The following is a 21,766-nucleotide window of genomic DNA, read 5'->3' on the forward strand; positions in this document are numbered from 1 at the left end:
TTAACATAGGCTCGAACCATGTCACCCTGCACTGCCTCATTTGTGCTTTTACCGTTAACTGCCAAAGCCAACGGGTCGACTGATTTTTACTTAACTTCCAGCCCCGACAAGTTATCTGATTTTCCTTCGAGGCACCGCGGCGCAGTGTCGTGGCCGAGTTTCAGTGCATACTTTATAATCTCCAGAATAAAATTCTATGACTGATTTTTAACCCTGATGTAAAGGTAATCCAGTGTACCACAACACATGAAAAGAAACATTTTACAGAAAAAAGAAAATAAGGTGCTCCAGTGTAAATAGGATGCCCATGTCATTCCAACTGTAAACATGAACATCTCAACAAAGTCACTTCAACTCAAGAAACAAGGCAGCGTCATTTGCGTACGTGTTTATCCTTTCACCATTGTGATAATACACTGCCTTACTATGGGGCAGCCCATTCAACTGCATCCTTCCTAGAATTCAGGATATACGAGCTCAATTAACTGACAGGATAAGTATATTTGGTACTACGTATGATACATCTTCGATGCCACGCTTAGTATTTGCAAAATGTATTTGCGAAATGCCGTGGTCGTGGCAGGCAAGAGGGTTCTTAAGCGCGTAAAAATTCGAACCAAATTGACTTACAAGGAGCACCTAGATAGCTACACTGGAACGTCAAGTCTGAAACATATGCAATATAAATTATCGTAACCACAAAAGGTGGCAGCAGCAGGTTGCCACACACTGACCACGCCCGTTTGTGACAGGAAGTATGGCCTGCCAATGTTCCTGACCTACACCAGGCTCCTTCGTCACCGTTTGCCTAGGCGCCGCGCTTTTTGTTGTATCGCGCTGAGCCGAAGGTAGTCGTCCTGTCCGCAGGCCTTCCACACGTCACGCTGTGCCTCGAACAGCGCCCAGCCGGTGGAAACATTCGCGTACGTATCCATCTGCGGCCAGAATTTGGAAGGAAATTCGACATGGAAGGCTCCAACCAGATAGCAGCGCTATAGGTACGATCTGGGTGCGTATCAAAAAAGCATTATCTTAAGGAGCAGCGTATCCGCAATCCCCGGCGTTCAGGTGCTGGCCACTAGTATGGTGATCGGAGCGCTTGCGAAATGATCTCTGCGCTACTGAGGCGCCAAGGGTAGTACTTACGGGATAGAAATTAGCCAACATGGACCATGTTTTCAAAGAGCAAGACTTTCTTCGTTTACACCGCGTCACAAAGAAGCACGATTTATTCACACTCAACCGAGTGACCTATAGAATGTCGCCAACATTAGCCGAGCTGTTCAGCGAAAAACAAAACGGTGCGAAATACTACTTTAACACACACGTTTTTCGATCGCCGGAGCTCTGAAGGCAGAACAAAGTTTGCCTTATAATTGTACCTTTCACCATGTTTTAATGCGATTAGCACTCTTGCGGTACTTCACTGCTTTCCGGAATCAATCAATCAATCAATCAATCAATCAATCAATCAATCAATCTCTCGAACTGTTTTCTCGTCAACCATTGTCAATGTGTATTACATAGTCGAATAGCTAGAGCATCGGGCTGGTTGTGCTGAGGGAAGTGGGTTCAGAACCCACCTTCACACAACTGCGAATGCGCCGTTGCTGCAAGAGGCTGCGATGAGCAACTAGATGAGCCAGAACAAGGTGGTGTCTGAAAGCGGTATCGCTAGCTTGAACAGTATTTTTCAAGGAGGTCTGTTTCCTACTTTTTTCTAGTTTTCCTAGCTTATCTTGATTTACTTTGTCTTTCCAGTTTTCGTTTCCTCCCTTCCATATAATCGCCGTCTTTTTGGACAGTCCTCCGTAGTGGGTAAGCGCCACGAAAGAAGAAGCAAGCAAGCAAGGCATCACGCGATGCCATTGTACATGCCTCACGCGAAAGACGTGCTTACTGCTGACAAGTTAAAAAGCGAAAGCGGTAGTGGGGCTTCGGCGCGCTTTACTAGCGTATGTTTCACACATTTGTCACTCGCGCTGACCATTCACGTTTACGACACGTTAGTGCAGAACAGCGTCGCACACCTCTGCATGGGTCCAGGTACGTACAATGTTAAAAAAATTGCCGTTGCCGCCGTCTGCGTTAGTCCCGGGGCCACCGCGGATATGGTGCAGCGATTCATGCGAATGCAGCTATTAGTTTACATCAAGGCTGTCTTCATACCTTGCTACGACAACGCTCGCGAACGAAGCATGCCGTTCGCCAATTGCAGTGGCTTCAACATCGACTTCTCGAAGCACCAAAACATGTAGTACTGCCGGAGTACACGAGGGAGGCTTTTGGCGCCGAGTGGGCGTCTCTCGACATCACGCCCACAGCAACGGTCGGTGGTGTGCTCGATCACATTTTTGTCTATGGAATCAGACAGTTTAGTCCTCACACACATGCATCGTTATTCTATTTTCGTCTATATTCTATTGCTGTCTACTGGTGGTGCCGAACCAATGGAGATTTTGTCTGGTACTGTACGGATGCATAGAACATACATGTCGTGTGTTTATATTCAGATGTACACTAATGCATTGTGATATGTATATAGCAAGCAATTGAACATTCTGCAAATGACTGTATCATACAACACTGTGTCCGTCTTGATTACACCTTGACCAGAATTAATTCCACATAATCACCGATTACACACGGCCAGGAGAAAGGACGCTAATCGCTAGTCGTTTCCACAGGATGAGTGCGCCGCGCATCTCATGATCAATATTGATGTTAGTACAATTAGTGTTCAAGCAGCGCATCGGCACACTGTACTGCAACCACCGAAACGTTGCCGGACTGATCTCTCATGCTTCCCATGAATGCGCCGCGCCATCTAGTGCTGTCGCAGAGAAGTGCTCGCGTGGAGTGTGTGTATATATAATTAAACCAGATTTAAAAAAAAATCCATTTGACGTGGGCTCGACTACGCACAACACTGGAGAAATTTAAGTATTCTTTTTCACGAAACGTCTTGGCTGACGTTAGCTGGTACCATGTGCCGAATACGTACGGTGTAACCGCACTCATCAATTAAGCTATTTGGCCGAAGCGACGATGTCGTCAATTTCGGAAACGGTTAACACCAAAATTTTATTAAAGATGTTAAGTAAGTGAACGATAGGCCGTGCTTTCGCCAGCCATGTGGCCATACGCTACGGAATACATGACATCATGCTGTGATTGATGCTTGTACAATGCCTCAGAAAGCACCATGATTACCTCGTGAAATTCGTCCACTACTGTTATCCAGAAAATGCGCAGAAGCCGAAAAGTTGGAAGCGTCAAAGGGTGCTCAAGCACACTTTTTCCTTTTTCGCACAACTGGCATTGCACCATAAGCATAGAATACAAGCTGCAATTGTTACAAATATTGGAACGGTCTCCGCAGTAGACGTCGAATTTGCTTTCGAAAGCAAGGATTTAGAGACAACGGCAATAGTAATAATTCAATATTTATTCTAGCACAGGCACTCAATTTAGAATTGTGGCAGTATGTTGTATTGGTCATACGAACCCATTTCGGTCGTACCACTTGTTTTCAGTGCTTATAGCTGTCCTACCACAATTGTAACCATGTGGTTTTCAAATTAATGCTCGCGGCTGTATATTTGTGTGAAGCGTAAGCGCAGGCTATGTGTATGACACTTGTACTCAAGCGAATCACATCGCAACACCAAGAGGCACGGCCGGCACAACCCCACTTCCACTAAATGGAAGGTATTCGCAAAATGATATCGCTTACTAAGTGGAACACGTGCGGAACGGACGTCCTATTGCGACGGCTCATCCGTCTATAGAATTTCTTGCCACTGTACGTCACCCTTCACAATGTCCCAATATGTTTCACTAATGAAATGGAGCACCATAGCATTTTCCCATATAGTTTCCACAAAGAAAGGGAAACATACCAAGTGCATTTTCAGCTGCACCAAATTTTTAAATGATCCCTGGAGCAAGCACAGGGCCAGGGCAAGTTGGAATAGGGTGGCCGCCCACTTTCGGGCATCAACAGCTTGGCTTCCGAGATAAAGTTTATTCTCTTACTTGCCTGGGGCGGATTGCATAATTGCAGGCCTTCAGGTAATTTACTCAATCAGACGGTCACTACTTCTAGGAGAAGTCAAAGTGCGTAAGTCAATGCGTAACATAATTACACTTTACGGCACATTTATCAATATACGAATTATAGCCGGTGAGTGAGGCGTACGCAGTTGGCAGAAATTCTCACCAGTTGCGAGAGATTAATTTCCAAGGTATTCAAATAAATGCAATGACATTGCATTTACTTTCGTGCTTGAGTGCAGAAAACAGCCTTCTCAAATTAGTAAGTGAAACAAGATCGCCTTCTTACCGCAAGTTTGGCGCCGCATCCATCGAAACTGGTGTTATGCACAAAATTCGCTCCAAGTGGATATGCCTTGCGAACTCACTAGCAACGTAAATATTTAAAAAAAGATAAATGGTGTTATTAAGTTAGTTATTCAAATAAGTAGAGCACGTTGTTGGGCGAGTCGGTCGTACATACTTAAAGAAGGGAATTGCGCTAAAAAAAGACACGGACGAGTAAGGACGTCCATGTCCTTACTCGTCCGTGTAGAAGGATCGACATTTGGGAGAGTTGGTACTGGTTGAACATCTTGAGGGGGCAGCGTAAAAAGACGATGACAGAAGGCAGGAACACACAGCACAGCGCTGAACTCAGAACTAACTTTATTCGAAAGCATACATACACTTATGTACACAACCCATGGCCACGTGCTCTCCCATCTATGGCGTAATTATTTGTGCGCAGGCAAAAACACGCAAAACCATTTGATCTAATGCTACGTTATGAAGCGGCTTAAAAATTCAAATTCACTATCATTAAGGTTTATCGATGGCATGCTTACACAACGCGACCCTTTTTTCCTGATATAGAAGGCCTCAATACTCCCTCGTAGTCAGATTTTTGTGCGTGTGAAGTATTGTGGTGTCTTTATATATTGGAGTGCACCCATACGGAGAGCAATGCCGCGCGACATGCGAGTAGGCATTACCCGTTAGTGAGCGCCTATGGTCACACAATCTAATATTGAGGCAGCGACCTGTTTGACCGTTGTATACGTGACCGCAGGAAAATGGAAGTTCGTAAACAACTCCCATTCTACAATGCACAAACGGGGAAGTATGCTTAACAGTCGAGCCTTTCCCAGCATGAGTGGAGGCAGCCTGGGCTAATTTCCTATCGATCTTACCACAAATTTTGATCAACTTGTTAGAGGCGGAAAAAACAACCTTGATATCAAATCTGCCTGCTACATTCCTGAGATTATATGATAGTTTATGTACATATGGAATTGCAACCAGTTTTGTCTTCTTGTCGGCAGGCTCTGGATTATTCATTCTTGCGGGTGCTCCTAGTTTTACACGTTTGACAAGCTTCTGTACTGTCATGCGGATAGCATCCACTCGAAAACCTGCCGCTCTCAAACGTTCCAGTTGTGTTAAGAAACTCTTAGACGTCTTGTGAAAACATGATTTAGACAATGCTGAAAATAGAACCGAAAACGCAATGCCGTTTTTTACCACCTTGGAATGTGCGGAGTGATAATTTAAAATTGGTTTTTCTGACCTTGGGCAATCCATCCAGCACACATGCGTATCAGTTAGCTTGAGCCTAGTATCTAAAAATTGTAGTTCGTTCTTATCCGGCACTTCATGTGTGAAAACTAACCCTGAGCCACATTTGTGAAATACTTGAAGTACATTATGAACCATTTGTTGGAAATTAGTACTCTTTAAAAAGATCAGAAAATCATCAATATATCTTAGCACTTTTAATGTTCTGTCATCTAGGTTATTTTCTATGTATCTGTCTATGCTACCTAGGAAAATGTTAGTTAGTACCGGTGCAACCTTGGACGCAAAGCAAATGGCAGATTTTTGTCGGTATAAATTTCCTTTCCATTCAACAACAGTGGAAGAAAAATAAAAAGAGAGAATCTGGAGAAAACTGCTGACGGATACACCACAGCTGCTAGAAAATTTAAGCTCATCATTGTCCTCGGTGATACAAAGTTTAACGCTTATCATTAGTTCGTCATGTGGAATGTTATAGTACAGGTCTTGAACATCTATGCTGAAAATATTACAATTACCAGGATTAGATTGAATGAGGAAGCTGATCAGATCATCCGAGCTTTTTACCACAAACGGATCTCTGATCACCAATCATTGCAAGTGCCTTTGTAAGTATCCCGAGACCACCCGCTGCCAAGTATCCCTTACCGCTAGTGAATAGTGATAGTGATAGTGATATAGTGATATAGTGATATAGTTATAGTGATGATAGTGAATATGAATTTTTAAGCCGCTTCATAACGTAGCATTAGATCAAATGGTTTTGCGTGTTTTTGCCTGCGCACTGATAATTACGCCATAGATGGGAGAGCACGTCGCCATGGGTTGTGTACATAAGTGTATGTATGCTTTCGAATAAAGTTAGTTTTGAGTTCAGCGCTGTCCCGTGTGTTCCTGCCTTCTGTCATCGTCTTTTTGCGCTGCCCCTTCAAGATGCTCGTCTGTGTCTTTTTTTAGCGCAATTCCCTTCTTTAAGTATTCAAGTAAGTGTTTTGATTTCTCGTAGAAGTAATCGCTGCTGTATCGAGTAACTTAGGTAAGAGTTACGTATGTGGTACCTACCACGGACAAGCAAAAAAAAAATTGTGCCGCTAGAGAAAAAAAAAAGACAGTCTATTTCAAACATTGCTCCACCTTGGCAGAATTTGTATTAAACAACGTTCACAGCGTACAGATAGGCGATTGCGAGCGTGTCACCTTGTCTTGCAAGGACTGCACTGTCTCGTAGGTGAGATAAAAACGCCGTTTTCCGTCGGTGTACGCTTCATAGGCGTACTGCTCGGCACTGTTGTAGGACTGAAGTCTGGTGGAGATGTTGCTCCTGCAGGGGAAGTCGCTGTCCACCATGTAGGAGTACTCGCACTCTTGGTCGGCGGCCGTCGGTGTCTTGGCCCCCGGCTTCCCGACGTACACCATGACGCCAAGAGTGGAGGACAGCATGACGCTAAAGTTGCCACCCCGTAATTGAAGATACGACGAGGCTCGTTCGGCGACCTCCTGAAAGCATCGCATGAAATATAAACCCCGAGGAAGAAGAAATGGGGACGCAAACTATCTGTCTTACGACGTCCACTGTACTCTACGGAGTGATAATTTTTTAGTGTTACCCACCGCGGTTGCATAGGGGCTAATGGTATTGGGCTGCCAAGCACGAGGCTGCGTAATCGAATCCAGTCCACGGGCGTCGCATTTCGATGGGCGATAAAATGTCAAGCATGCGTGTACTTCAATTTAGGTGCACGTTAAATAACTTCTGGTGGTCCAAATGATTCTGGAGTTCCTCCCTTCCACGTGCCTCATAATCAAATCGTCCGTTCGGCACGTAAAAATTCATAATTTCAAGTTTACAGAATTTTGAATTGTCTGTTGCAGATATCATCATTCTAGTCATTGAGCTGGAGTTTTAGGAGAGGCCAATTATTATTATAAAAATGATAATAAGCTTGTTATTTAATTGCAGCACATAGTCAACTTTACGAATGGTTGTCGTGAGTTTTCAAGGCGTATCCACAGATGATTTTCCATAATGAAGCCAGCTTTGAGATATGCGCCATCAAAGTCGCCGTAAACATGTACTGCTGTTTGCTTTATTCTTTTTTTTAACAAAGCACTATTTCATACATTGAAGCATAAAAGTAAATGGAACGTGCATGTATTTGGTCCTTCACTTTGGTAAATATTGTTTAGAAACTGGTCTCCTCCTGGAAATTCATGTCAAGTGGATACGTCTTACAAACAGCCTGGCTACAATTCGTAACTTGCAATACGTGCCACAAAGTAACAATTTAGGAGGTAATTAATGAGTTCTGTTAATTAATTAGGCCTCTGTTTCGATTTCTCGTGCTCGTAATGCCCACTGTTACGGTTCACAGTGTGCGGCAGTGAATGGAACGAATTCCAAGCACCTGAGAATCGACGTGCCTGATCGTCTCGCTCGTCAACATGAAAAGAGTTCTCGGTCTTGTTTGTGCGACGGGATTGTGTACGAGTGCCAGTCTTACTCTCTGTCCTGTGATCTTACCTCTACTCCAGGGAGTGGTTTCTACCCGTATTCCTCTGTGTGTACTGACCACTCTCTTAAATAAAGGGAGCGAAAACTGATGAACCAGCCGCCCTCCTCCTTCTCAGGCCGGAGAGTTGCTCCTTCACAAGCACTTCACATGTCACGTCCTCTCCCGGCAATCAAAAGGGGAGGAACGTTTCCCCTTGCGTGTGTACCTTGCGTCGCCGTTGCTGGTGACCCGAACATCGACTATGATAACTTCTTTGCGAGGGAAAGCAATGCTAAAGAGGGTAACCTGAGGTCTAAACCTTTCACGAGAAGGGACCACCAGTGTCAAACATCTAGCGTGAAGGGGAGCTGCGATACGAGAATAGTTCTACTCGTAAGCAGCGTCCAGCTGCTGACGCATAGCGAGACGAGCCCGTAGTCAGGCATTCCGGCCTAGACGCCGCGAATATCAGGCAGGCTTTGTTGTTTTAATGCGTGAAATTAGGATGACGATAAGGTTAAGCTATATGAAATGTATGCATTTGTGGTCGTTTTGAAGCACCAACCTCGACGGCTTCGAAGCGAAAGCAAAATACATTTACTGGCGCCATCGCCACGTAGCCGAGCAGTTTTGGCGCATCACCGCCGCAAGCTACGTCTCCCAATCCACAGACGCAACAGAAACCCTGCCGCCAGAGCAAGGAGTCGCATGATTGAACTGTGCAACCAGATATACAGCTGTATATGCTGCGTCACTTGAGTGCCGGTTCGACCGCGTCTCCGCCCGCCAGCGGCGGCTTCTCCGCGATGCATCGTGTAGCGCACACGACATTACAGAGACCGGAAGTGCCGACCAACAATTGAAGGTTACCTAAAAGGCGCGGTAAAAAAGAAACGTACCAAGTAAACGTATCAAGAAATAAAATTTGAAAAAAAAACGCATTTCACTGACTTCCCCATGGAAACTTAGCACATAAAGCTGTCGGCGTCTGTGAAGAAAAAAAGACACTGTCGGAGATAACGTGTAGACTGATAATTTAAACTACTAAGTACGAAAAGTATAATGAAAGGCACAAGGGTACGGGACAAACGGATATGCCTAGACATCAACGGGAGACCAAGCTAATGGGAGACACGTGGTGACGGCACCATTGTGGATTGTTTCGAGTGCCGGGATTATAGAAAGCTGCAGGGCAATGTCGACCTCGAAAGTCCGTGCGGAGCGAAACTATCCCCTTCCTAGAGAAAAGTACGGCTAGCATGGCGCAGACGCGGCTTGGCAGTTGATGCGCTCAGTGAGAGACGGCGTACTCCACAGTCGGAGCTATCCGTCCCTGTGACTTGTCGCGACGGTTACGCTTCTGCCATTGTATTTACGCTATGGTTATAGTAGTAGTAGCCTAGTAGACTGTATCGTAACAATCTTCGTTACCATGACTTTCCTGAAGATGGACATAACACGACAGATACCAGCAGTTAGCTTCAGATATCATCAATGATGAGCAGGGCCAGTCACGCTAATCGCGGTGAGTAATGTTTAGTTCTCCTATGAAGTAGCACCCTGACAATCACGGCGAGTAACTTGTATCATAGCCTCCTTGGATGCTATGCTGGTATTTACATTCCGCTCTCATCCAACCACTATAACCTTACAAATCACACGCAGCTGCTGAGCGTGTAGCAGCGAACGGCGCCCTTGACGTAGCCGAATATTTTTGGTCGGTGGACAGGAAGGCAAAACACGACTTCGAAGGCTTGCTCGAAAGTGGCGGCTTCAGCGCCCGGTCAGATTCATCCCTGCACTACACGCGCGGCCTCAAGTCCGGCAGCCGCCGCACAACGCGCGCCGGCTCGCACGTACCCGCTTTTCATAGGCGTACAGACGCCGCGAATTGCAGTTTGTTAGCCATTTCTGTATGAAATTAGGCCACAAAACATTGAAGCCATCTCAACAGAATGCATTTTGTAAATGTCACTGCGTCAGTGGTTCTTGAAGCGCCACCAGCTACGGCTTCGAGCTGAAAGGCTTAGATCGCCGTCAGCACCGTGTCGATATCTTAAAGCCGCTAGTCAAAACCAGTAAATATAATGAGGTTTTATATTAACAGGTCTGTGTGAAATGGGCATGCATATCAGGTAATTATACCCAAGCAAGTATTTTGTGGAACCTATTGCTGAGTTACGTATAACAGACAGTCATTCACTGGCACTAAAATGCAGGTCGGAACATCATGGCTATATGGGAAGGTTCCAAGACGTGGATGTACTATCGTGAGCAATATGAGCAGGAACACGCGAGCGCGCGGGAAATTGCCTCGAAACCGACGTGGGGCTATGCGTTGCGGCCACTGTAGGAAACAAAGTGGAAAGGGCGCCGCGGTTCCGCCAACTGTCGGCACTCCCACCTCACTAGCGTTGCTGCGTAACGGCACCGGATTGCATGTCACCGGGCGCTAGCGATGATAAGGCGGTTATGGCATGCAGAGCGTGGACCGCGCTGTCTGTAGTTCAGCGCAAAATACCGCTGTTAACCTTTTTTGTTCCTTTTTTCTTTGTCTGAGTGCGTATGTGGAGCGGTCAGACCCGACTCTTAGATATTTGCAAGCATGCGACAGGGAATATTTTCTGGCCGACTTCTTAAAAGGTCTATCGTAAGGCCAGTCGCACCTTTCATGGAAACGTTCGAATCTTTGATGAACAAGAAAAGAAGTAAAAACGCTACGTCACGGCCGACGCGCATCTTTAATTTCTTTTTCGTGGCAAATGCTTATAAGGGAGACCACGACTGCCTGCGGTTAGAAGTGCGTTTCAGCGTCCTGCGATGTCTCGAGTGCCGTTGAATAAGCGGGAATAAGTCGTTGAGTTGTCGAAGAAAGCTTACTCGCAGCGAAACATTGCTGCCTTGACGGGCTGCCGGTTGAACACAGTCAACATGATAGTGCAGGCGTACCGAGATGAAGGACGCATTAAGGATGCGCCGCACGAGAGGCGACCTCGCGCCACGTCGGCGGATCAAGACCTACAAATTGTTGCTGCAGTCAACGAGAAGCCATTTCTAAATGCGAAGGAGGTGCGCAGTACTCTTGCTCGCCTAAAGTTCGCTGTCGATCACCGCAGCTGGAAGGTCGAGGATTGGAAATATGTCATCTTCTCTGATGAATCTACGTTCTCAAGCCGCTGGGACCAGCAGAGAAGAGTATGGCGCATGGCGAATACGCGCTTCTCTCCGCAGAACGTCAAGCAGGTGGCCGCAAGTGGACGCACGTCAGTAAACGTGTGGGCGGCTATTTCGCGGGATGGCCTAAGTCCCATTGTAAGAATCCCTGGGAGATTTACAAGTTCTGCATATTGCACATTGCTGGAGCACGAGATGATCCCCTATGCACTGAATGGTCCACACCCGGATGGGTATTATCTACTCCAGCAGGACTTGTCTCCCGTTCACACAGCAAAGGTCGTGGCACGTCTTTTAGGCGAACTAGGGGTAAGGAGCTTGGAGTGGTGTGCGAAGGCTGCAGACATGAACATCATAGAACATGTTTGGGCACGTATGAAGGCTAACCTTTCAAGACTCTCCTTGGACTCGACGACCAGTGATGAACTATGGGAAGCCATAAAGCGCGAGTGGAAACATCTTCAAGATGACAAAGCCTTCATCGAGGCTCTCTACGTGTCTCTGCCAAAAAGAATGGAGGCCGTCATTCAAGCAGGCGGAGCCATGACCCGTTATTAACGCATGAAGCCTGCAAGGAAAAGTCAAGCTGTAACACTGATGTATTGGGATACTTTTTGTGTGGATGAAAATTTTGTTACCATTAAGCAATCGTCTAATAAAACCTTTAAATTCACTGCTGCGTACAACTTTTCTTTGTTCACAATAACCGAGAAATAGAAAAACACGCATAACAAACAACCCTGCTTTTTCCTGCGTGCGAGCGCTATTACAGGCGTCACAGTATCACGCCGGTATCATTGCGATACGTTCCGCAAGTATGATAAAAAGAGAGCTAGAGATATTTTGCGCTCAACTACAGACAGCACGGTCCACGCTCTGCATGACATAACCGCCTTATCATCGCTAGCGCCCGGTGACACGCAATCAGCTGCCATTACGCAGTAACGCTAGTGAGGCGGGAGTGCCGACAGTTGGCGGAACCGCGGCGCCCTTTCCACTTTGTTTCCTACAGCGGCCGCAACGCATCGCCCCACGTCGGTTTCGAGGCTATTTCCCACGCGCTCGCGTGTTCCTGCTCATATTGCTCACGATAGTACGCAGCCCAAGAAGTGTTTGTGTATGTGCTGTGCATTGGTGTGTTGTGGTTGCTCTTTTGAGTTATAGCATGTGGGAAACTGCTGCGTGTTGTTCTGTAGGGGACAGTATCTGCTTGAAAGTGTTGCATGTTGATCTATCGCGACCAGTATCGTGACCTTGCCGTATAGAAAATGGAAAATTAAACGTTGCGTTCTATTTTTTTCGTCAGCTTCTAGCGCCACGCAGTAACTCGGGCCGCGCATTAACTGTACGGTTTAGTAATTTGAAGCCTCTCCAGGTAGCGCTAAGCACGTTGTTCACAAAAGGGGGCCTCTTCGATTTTCGCAGTTCTGGCAGTCCGCTGGGAGCCAGACAGCAGCCAGCTAGTTCCGGTCCTGACAGGATGTCACGTGGGCTGGGATCCCAAGACAACGCGAACCTGCCCGAAGTTTGCAAAATCCAACGCCGGTACAGCTGGCCATGTAATCATGCTACCAGCATGGCAGCGCCCGTCGAGGCCGACGTGCGCTCGGCGTAGTCGGCCCATTTATGCGATGCCAGCTTGAACATATATAGTTGCACCCAGGAACACGATAACTTTCGCGCGATTTCGCGCGACTCGTCGCAGGACGCGTACTGGGCCAACCTCGCCTTGCGCTGCGCAACAGATGGCCTCCGACGCAGCGGATGACAAAACGCGAAATCGTGATTGTATACTCGAAAGCGATAGCTGGAAGATCCCTGTTCGCAGCGATCACGTCGCCCACCGGCGACATTGCTGAGTTGGCGCTGTATCATCACAAGGCATGAAAAAGCAGGATATCGGGTACGTTTCATACGCATAAAATTTCGTGCCGACCTGCGTGGGCTTCTATTTCAGAAAGTTTGTTGTGGCTGGTGGTGCTTCTCATTTAAGGAGCTGGGAACGCGGCTGGCGCGTGAAAATGCACGTCGCCTGTGACCAGCGAAACGTTTCACACGAAAAACAACATTGGCCGCAATCATGAGAGCAATAAGCCAATGTACGTGTGTCTAAATGTACCGAGTGCAATCAGTGTATTCTTAGATCAACGGCCTGCAGTTCGAACACATATCGGTTTCGAGCTGCCACCTAAGCATACGACGGAGTGACGGAGCGAACACGGGCTAACTGCAAAGGCTTCGCAAACTGCAGAGAAAGGAGAGATATACATACGCGTAATATGTGAAAAGGAATGCCACGAGAGAAAGACGAAATCAAGATGTACCGCAATGTCTGAATGAGCGTCTACAGCTTGCGTGGAACACGATGCAGATAACATGCACGCATGAGAGCGCGGCGCGCTGTTCACCACCGCGAAGAAGCAATCGGGGGACACACACATATATACACACACACAAAAGTTTCAAACGGTTCACCACGGCTCGTATCACACCGCTTCACCATACGGAACGGAGCGTTGGCACCTAAAAGACAACGCTAGAAGTAAGCAAATCCGAAGATGACCGCAGGCAGTTGGCTGAGCGAGGGAAATTGATGTCCTCAAGCGCCCGCGTTGCAATCCGTGAAGTCCCCGTAAAGATGGCGGCGAGCGCCCATCGCCTCTTTAAGTCGTCTGCTAGCCAGAGAACTTCCAGAGAGCAGCCAGACCAAAATCGTCCTGGCAGGTTCTGGCAGCCCGGGGGTAGCCAGAACCGTCCAGCGCGAGCAAAACGAACGCCCGGCGGCAGTGCGTAGCGCGGTGGGCGGAGCAACCCGAGAAAAACGAAGACGCTCTGGCTGGCTCTGGCAGCACGCGGGTAGCCAGAAGTGGAAAATCGAAGAAGCCCAGTGTGTGGGTACGGGCGCGCGCGACGCATTGATGTATGGATATCCTTACGTTCACGTAAGTTCAACGCCAGAGACACGTGGCGTGCAGCTGCCGCGCTAAACTTTCACGACGTGAACTCGTCTGGCACTGCGTACGGTTCTCTCGAGAACTGGTTCAGAAAGTGCAGCAAAATCAACAATATCTATATTAGTAACGGCATGCTCATGGAGGGAGCCAGTGTGTGGGAACCATGGACTGCATTTTGTAACAGCAAAAAGAGTGCGGGGAGGGGGGAGGCAGCACTTCATTGTACATTGTGCTTTATTTGTGACCACTACAAATAGTGGAAATGGGAGCTACGCGGCAGCGGCATCGAATTTCAGAAATAATGGAGGCGCTTTAGGAAGTGGATCGCTACAAACTGTGGTCCCAGAGTGTCGCGAGACGACAATTCTTTCCCCCGCTTATGTTACTCTTTTGTTGGTGCCTGTAGTGTTTTCTCACTGGAAAAGATGGTATGTAGCGTTGTGCAAGAGAAAATCGTCCAAGGTTCAAAGGATAGAATGAAAAATCCATGTTTACTAAGTCGCACTACAAAATGCATATAAATATGGAAGGTAAATGCTGCAAACAGGAAGTTGTGTAGAATCAGTCATAAATGAAGGAATTGATCCATGAATATAAATTTGCTTTCAATATACCTGTCTCTTCGATTTTATTTGAGACACTTCGCAGGGTACTTTCGCCTGCGTGCTGCTCTAAGCGTCGAGTCAGTTTGTATTTTCGATGCTGTATTTGCCGCTAGATGCGCTAATCTATGTACAGCATCTCCACAGTTCAGTCGACTCGAGCTCAGTTCATATACCCACAGACAATAGGCATGATTGCAATAATCATTGCCACTTCCAGCGCTGTCTCCTGGGTGGTACTGTTGAGAAAGGGCGCGATCGCGGAGTGTTCAAGATTATAGAACACAACAATCGCAAAGCCCCGCTTGGCCCCGTTTATTAGACACATTTGATAAACGCCATTTTGGACGATACTCGCGAGAATATGCGATGTTATCACTCTTCCAGTGGCAGCACTGTAATGCACTGCTAAAGTCAAATGTAGGTACTAGTGATCATGGCATGAGCTGTTCCTAAAAATAGTTCTGATCATATTTTAGCTATCCATAATTTTATGGGAACTTGAGTCTTATCAGAAACCGAATGCCACCGATTAGATAGAGATAAAAAATTATTTGGATCATCTACTCACGAAGCTTGGAAGTAGGTAAGTTTGACCCTTCCTGCATATCGGTCGAGTAGAGCATAGGTCACCCGCATAGTATAGCTTGGATATGTGGGTCTGCAGGATGATGACATTCAGATGTCTGCGTAAGAAGGAAGAAAATCCAAGAAATTGGTGCTCTGAAAGAGTGGAACTGTTATCTTAACATATAATTTTTCCAGCAACTAGCATATTTCTAGGAAAGTGTACATTCATTAATATTTATGCCATAAAAGGCTTCGTAGCATTCTTAATGGACAACTGTTACCCAGCGACCGGGTGGTCTTAATGGCGTCGCACACTAAGCGCAAATGCAAATACATGTATATTTTTCTCATACGTATGCATTTGATTAACCGTGCCATTGACACAGAGATGATATTTCGTCAAACTTGTGGGCAGAACCTGCTTGTCGCTGTACTAGCACCTTTAGTAAAGATACAGGGTAATAAAAGTGGGGCACTACATGGTTTTACTGCAGCACCACTTCGAGAAACCGTCAAGTTTGGCTATTGATGAGGAAATTGTCAAATACTGAGCAGAAATTAAAAAAAAAGCCGGCGCAAGAACAATCCTTATCACGTAGGAACCAAGTATCTTCGTGCCCCTGAATTTCTTTTAATTACGGCATCAGAACTAAGCTACGAGGCAATTTTGGCCTCGGCGTTGTGTAGGGGGCCTTGCCATAAGTGTATATTCTATGGCTTTTCGTCCGCTTAAAACATGTGGCTCAACTGCTACTGTGATATTCGCCGAAGCAGATTTCATCGCGCTGAAATTTGGAGGCATCTCGGCAGGAGCTGCAGAAATGAAAGGCAACAGTTTCCACCTGACAGGCCTCCACAGGTGCTGCACAGCTGCTTCTCCCCTTATCGAGAGAACGTCCGGACGCAATTTACTGCTATGGATATTGTTCTGACTTCTATTTTGCGCTTGAAAGCACATTTATTTGTATAGAATAGATTCGCTTGCAATGAGCAACAAATATTTTGTTGTGTGAGGCCTTACGGTTGACGCTCAGCACTGTGAGTTAATAGAGACCTTTAGCGTGTCCGGTATTCGGGCAAGCGCGGGCGGTTTTCCGGTTTAGCGGGGCCGTCAAGGTGAGCGGCCAGATGGGTGGCGCCAGCTGGTGGCGCAAAGCTCAACTACACAAACACAGAGCTAATTACTATAATCTGCTTAGCTGCTGGCGAAAATTTTTGACAGTGGCGTAATCGTGTTCACAATTACGCCGCTGCCAAAAATTTCCACGAGTGGCGAAGCAGGATATGGTGAGTTACTGCAGTTTTAGCTGTGCGTTTGTCTGGTTGAGCTCTACAACACCAGGCGGCTTCACCGCTCACGTTTACGCCCCGACCATCCAGTAATCCGCCCAAACCGCTCCCGTTTACCGGAATAGCGTACAAGCTAAAAGTCTCTAATACCTCTACGGTGCATCATTGAATACAGTGTTTTTGTTGAGCGTGAAGCCACAAAGTAACTGCCGGTTACTTAGGCAGTATCGAAATGAGGGTCGAGTGCTAAAATACTTCTGTGCTTCTATCTACAGCTTATCCATATTAACCCCAGTTCGTCCAAATTTACGTGGAACCATGTGCTGTGTCCCTCTCCCATAACGTAGACGTAGCTTCAGCATGGTGAATTGAGCACAGGTAATATCACTGTGGCGAAGTGTTGTTTACTTAGCAGAGGTCCAGTACGGTTTCTAGTGGCAGTCGGCCTCTATGGCTAGTTTCGTCATCGAAGGACAGTGATGGCTGCAGTTCACAATGATATAATGCGTCGATCTACTATTTGGATGCTGTGCTTCCAAAGATAAATTTTCCTTTGTGAAGTAAACTTTACGTGACCACATCTAACATAGCATTAGCTACGTGTATGCCTAACTGCGACCCCTGTAACTCCCTGAAAGTGCTCCTCGAATCGCCATATATAGCTCAAAGGTACTTTGTAGAAGTTAACGCTTTGCGCCGTACTATGTCATGCTATCCGAAAGATAGGTTAAGTTCGTAGATTTAGTGCCCCATTATATCGACGGAAGGATCACTTAAAGAAGAAGCTGCCAAACCGTTTTATAAGTAAATGTACTCACGGTATCGATTCCACCTCAACTGCGAAATGCGCTGACGCCACCGGTTCGTACAGCCACGCACCTATGAATGTCATGGGCTTGACGCGACGCTCTGCTCTCAATACATCCGTCATAGCCTGTGCCGGTAAAAAATGTCGCCAGCCTTGCAATACAAATTTCTTATTTAAGTACACGAGGCACTAATAATAGCAGTGAGTTCCCTTTTAATGGCGCATAGCGTAGGCAAATGCAAAAAAAGAAATGCTATTCCAATAAAATTACACTAACAGCATTATAGCATTGACTTTTCCTTAAAAGTGCTATTAATTTATTTCAGCGCTCGTAAATGTGGTGCCTATGCATTCTAACTACCAGAAAGCACGGGATCATTAACCAAGATAAGGACGCTACCTTCAGTACAACCACGAAAAGAATTTCTTCTGAAGAGACGCATGTTCTTTGGGCGGAAACTTCGAACGTTGCCTGTGTTCAGAGAGATGCAGAATGAATCTCGGGAGGATATGTGGAGTGTTTCGAAGTTGTTTCCGGAGGTGTGGTGAATGCGCCAGAAAGTTGTGGCTGTGTGCCTGCTGTCTTTAAAGTCAGAAATTAGATTACCACCGTAGGTAGTACATTTTGTGATTGTTGAGTTATGACGTGCGAGCATTGATAATTATATCTCTTGAATGATTTGAATGCTTCTGATCTGAAGTATGCCGGAGCATAGCTGTTTCTGTGGGTTTATGTCCTTACCATAGGTGCATCCGCGTTTAACATCAGCATCTAATGACAGAATCTAATGTTCTTTAATAATACGGCTTTATTTATCTATTTGAAGCCCCTGCTTGATCTGACGAACATCATAAGCGTAAGTTTGATGGGTTTTATATAAATGTCCTTTAATTTTAGTGGTTAGACTGTTGCAAATATTAGTGGTTGCGTTATAGTTACACACCGTAAGAACAAACTATATTGAAAACAGTTGCCTTATACGCCGGCACAAGGCTGTAGGTGTTGATGCGTGTGTAACGCGGAAAGTTGAGCACGCCCATGGCTGACAGGTTGGCGCTGCGCACAAGATCCGCTAGATGTCTGTCCATGTTTGGGAGGGCGCTCAACGTGCTCTCCGGCTGTCCCAGACCGTTGACCGAGAAGCTAACGCCAGCGGTCGCTACCGTGCTTGCCAAAGCACCCTGCGTGCGAGAATGTGTAAGCAGAAGATTGATTCGGGCATTGTTTTTGGTGGCCCAAGGGCCAGGTGTGATCAAATGGCTAAGGAAAAGTGATTTAAAAGCTTTGCGATGTTTTGAAACATGCTATGTGTAACGTGGCTGTAAAGTGGCCTAAAATTATCGGCAGTACCACTCCCAAAAATATAGAATAAATGAACACATACAATTTTGCTATAGCGGACGTTGAGCGTAAGCCCTCTGCGGAACAATAACGGAGCGCGTCGGTTCGAGACTTCTCGTTTACCGTACAAAAAGTGTGGCCTGCTGGGTGCGCCAGGGGGCACGTGATGGCACAGCGAAAGGGGAGGAGATGGCGCCCCATCATAAGTGTATAGAATGAGCGCGTTCATGACGCTCTGAGGTCTACAAACTGTGTGGTGCTTTCGCATTTTCTCACGTAAGCAGTCTTACGTGTCACTGCCGAATTTTTAATTCAATATTAATTTAAAGTCACACTGTACGGCATCTTACACACAAAAGGATGGGATACCATTCGTAGGCGGCCTGCCAGAGTGGCCACATCATCCGTGGTGAAGTGGCGCCGTGGGGTGCTGTCTCCCTGCTTACCGCAAACCTACTCAAACCTGCTTAACTTAGTTTTCGTAGCATCCAAGTGACACGCAGACCAATGAGAGACACGGGACTTTCTCCCAATCGTCTACTCAGAGCAATCAGGCAAGCCGACTCGAATTGAACAGTGGCCAGTGTTTAAGCGACGAGACATAGCCTAGAAAACACCATTTGGGGGGGGGGGGGGGAAGAGGTGTTTTCAAAACTAATCGCGAGTGATGGACAGTAGAGCCGAACGTGTACCGACCGCGACACGTACACACACTCATCCCCACCCATTTTTGGGTCCCCTCAAGGTCGGCCGTGTGCTGAACAATTGCTCGGACAGCGCGCACACGAAGTGTCCGTTCGGTACGACTGCGTTGGCTGGATAAGGGCCCATTGCCGAGGCGCCGTCGTGGTCAATCCCACGCAAAGGCTCTAGTCGCTCGCGCTGTTCACTTCCGTGGTTCCACGTCTCGGACACCACTCTCTATCCGGCTCCCCCGCATCAAGGAAGACTCAACAGCCACAAAAAGAACAGGAGAGACCTGCGGCGTACGTGCTTCGCGACACTAGTATACTGCTCACTAGAGTACAGTAAGCGTGAACTTTAGGGCCGGTGTTCGTCATTAGCTGCCAATCACTTTTCCTAGCTAAAGACATCTCCCAAAAATGGTTTTCGTGCTGCATACATGCCCCTACGTAGGTAAGCGTAAATGTGTAGCAGGGACTCTGCCCTTTCGCGTCATCAAAGTGGCAAAGAACCTGTTTAACAGAAGTGCGGCCTGTTCGGGCAAGAAAACCATATCCGCACATTTTACGTTAGTTTAAACGTAGTAATAGATTGCCCATGACGGAATTTTAAGCAAATAAATGCGGTCCTGCAGCACTTATGCGATTGAGAGCGCACTAGAGCACACCGTTAAGGCTGAACTACGTATAAGCATCACGGCTCCGTATACGTTAAGCAAGCATTTCCCTCGAAAGACAAGCTGCCAGACACCTTGTTTATTCCCTTTCCTATAGCAAAACTTCAGTGGCTCGTTAACTTTACTGCCACTAGACAACCGCGAGATCCATTCAGTGCATTTGCAGATGTTGACGTCGAAGTCCTTCACGGAGTGCAGCACTGAGAAAGGCGTAAAGAATAGCCTCAATAGAATTCCCTCTTTCCCTGCTTTTCTTTCTAACGCCTGTCTTAAACGAGGTTGTCTAAAAAGGTTACTTTCAAATATGGCTTTCTTGTATTTTGCAGTTGGAACTGACGAAATATACTGAATGAAATTTAAAGAGCGTGTCATAATGTACCGCGTCTAGTGTTTTCCTTGTAAACGAAGCTGCGCATTGGGATACCCTTATTGATATCAGACGTTAATAACGAAACTGAAGATTTTACTGACTCGTGTGAAGACATCCCAGGAGCTGGGTCCGTGAAGGGGTGCGAATCCGTCCGCGTAGGGGGATGTAGCCACCATGTCAGCGTAGACAATGTAGTCACAGAGCTGCCGATGAAACAACTCCGGGGTAGTGAGGGAATCGCCGACTACGCAGAAGATCAAGCCGCTTCGTCGGGTGGTGACCGCTGCGAATGGTGACCGCGAATGCAAAGATGCTATCGCGAAATGGTGTAACAATGAGTCCAAGTCTGGGTGTTTGACTCGCAATGTACGTCAATACCAGAAAGTGCTACTGTTTCCAAGTCAATTTGATGATCATGTTAAGCCCCAAAAAATATATGAGTGCGTCTAGTCATGGATTCGGCGGAAGTTATCTATTCGAGTATTACTGGTCTTACGCGGCACATTTTCGATCGAGATTGATAGAGATGGACAAGACGGCGTGGACGTCGGAATAACGGTGTCGACATCGCCGTGATGTACCGTGAAAGTCCATGTGCGATAGCACCGCGGCAGTGAGGTGGACGCTGTGGGTGCGAGTGAAAGCGTGCAAACGTGTTCAGAAAGGGTGGTGTCTCGATCTTCCGCGTACAAAGTAGGAAGGCGGGGAGGAAGCACGCAGTCTCCCATCGCGCGCAAAGCGGCAGAAGGGGGTGAGGGGTGGGGGTGTTTTACTCCGGCGGCGGCTGCGAATGGCGTGGCTGAGCACAGCCATGTGGATCACATCTTGAAAATCGATCTGCGGTCAGTACAGAGCCTAAGTGTGCCGAGGGCTGATGGCTTCGTGTGCGCTGTGTTCTCGACGCTTAGTTCGCGCTTGCTCCGCTGGATCACTGCGACCGCTCTTCCTCACGTCAGCGTTTAGACAGCGACTGTCTGTGGTCACAGAGTCAGCTCAGCGATTATTTACGATTTCGCGCGTGGCACCATGCTTGTTAGTTTAGTCAGTAAGGGAACGTTCACGAATTTATAAGTGTTGATACATCTACTATCCTTACTTCGTGTATGAGTCTAACAATTTGCTAGCTCTGTGCTTCTCCTTTCGCACAAAATGTGACATTTCTTTCTGAATACGGGCGGTGATCACACGGCG

At 46.9% G+C, this 21,766-nt stretch overlaps 1 protein-coding gene across 5 annotated transcripts in view; it reads right to left on the bottom strand.

The window, feature by feature from the left end:
• Nucleotides 1-364: 364 nt before the first annotated feature.
• Nucleotides 365-21,766, bottom strand: part of LOC139048075 (uncharacterized) — a 47,116-nt gene continuing 25,714 nt past the window's right edge. The window contains exons 4-9 of one of the 5 annotated variants that reach the window (XM_070522473.1): nucleotides 20,677-20,858; nucleotides 18,479-18,685; nucleotides 17,514-17,629; nucleotides 15,407-15,521; nucleotides 6,811-7,110; nucleotides 369-935 (exon numbers count right to left, since the gene is read on the bottom strand). In XM_070522473.1, coding sequence (XP_070378574.1) covers nucleotides 798-935; nucleotides 6,811-7,110; nucleotides 15,407-15,521; nucleotides 17,514-17,629; nucleotides 18,479-18,685; nucleotides 20,677-20,858 — 1,058 coding nt within the window. In that variant the 3' untranslated portion in view covers nucleotides 369-797. Of the gene's footprint in view, nucleotides 936-6,810; nucleotides 7,111-15,405; nucleotides 15,522-17,513; nucleotides 17,630-18,478; nucleotides 18,686-20,676; nucleotides 20,859-21,766 lie in introns of those variants that run through there. The other 4 variants (XM_070522474.1, XM_070522475.1, XM_070522477.1 and 1 more) reach the window with 4 other exon arrangements.

This window comes from Dermacentor albipictus, chromosome 7, assembly GCF_038994185.2.
Source record: "Dermacentor albipictus isolate Rhodes 1998 colony chromosome 7, USDA_Dalb.pri_finalv2, whole genome shotgun sequence".
Lineage (NCBI taxonomy): Eukaryota > Metazoa > Arthropoda > Arachnida > Ixodida > Ixodidae > Dermacentor > Dermacentor albipictus.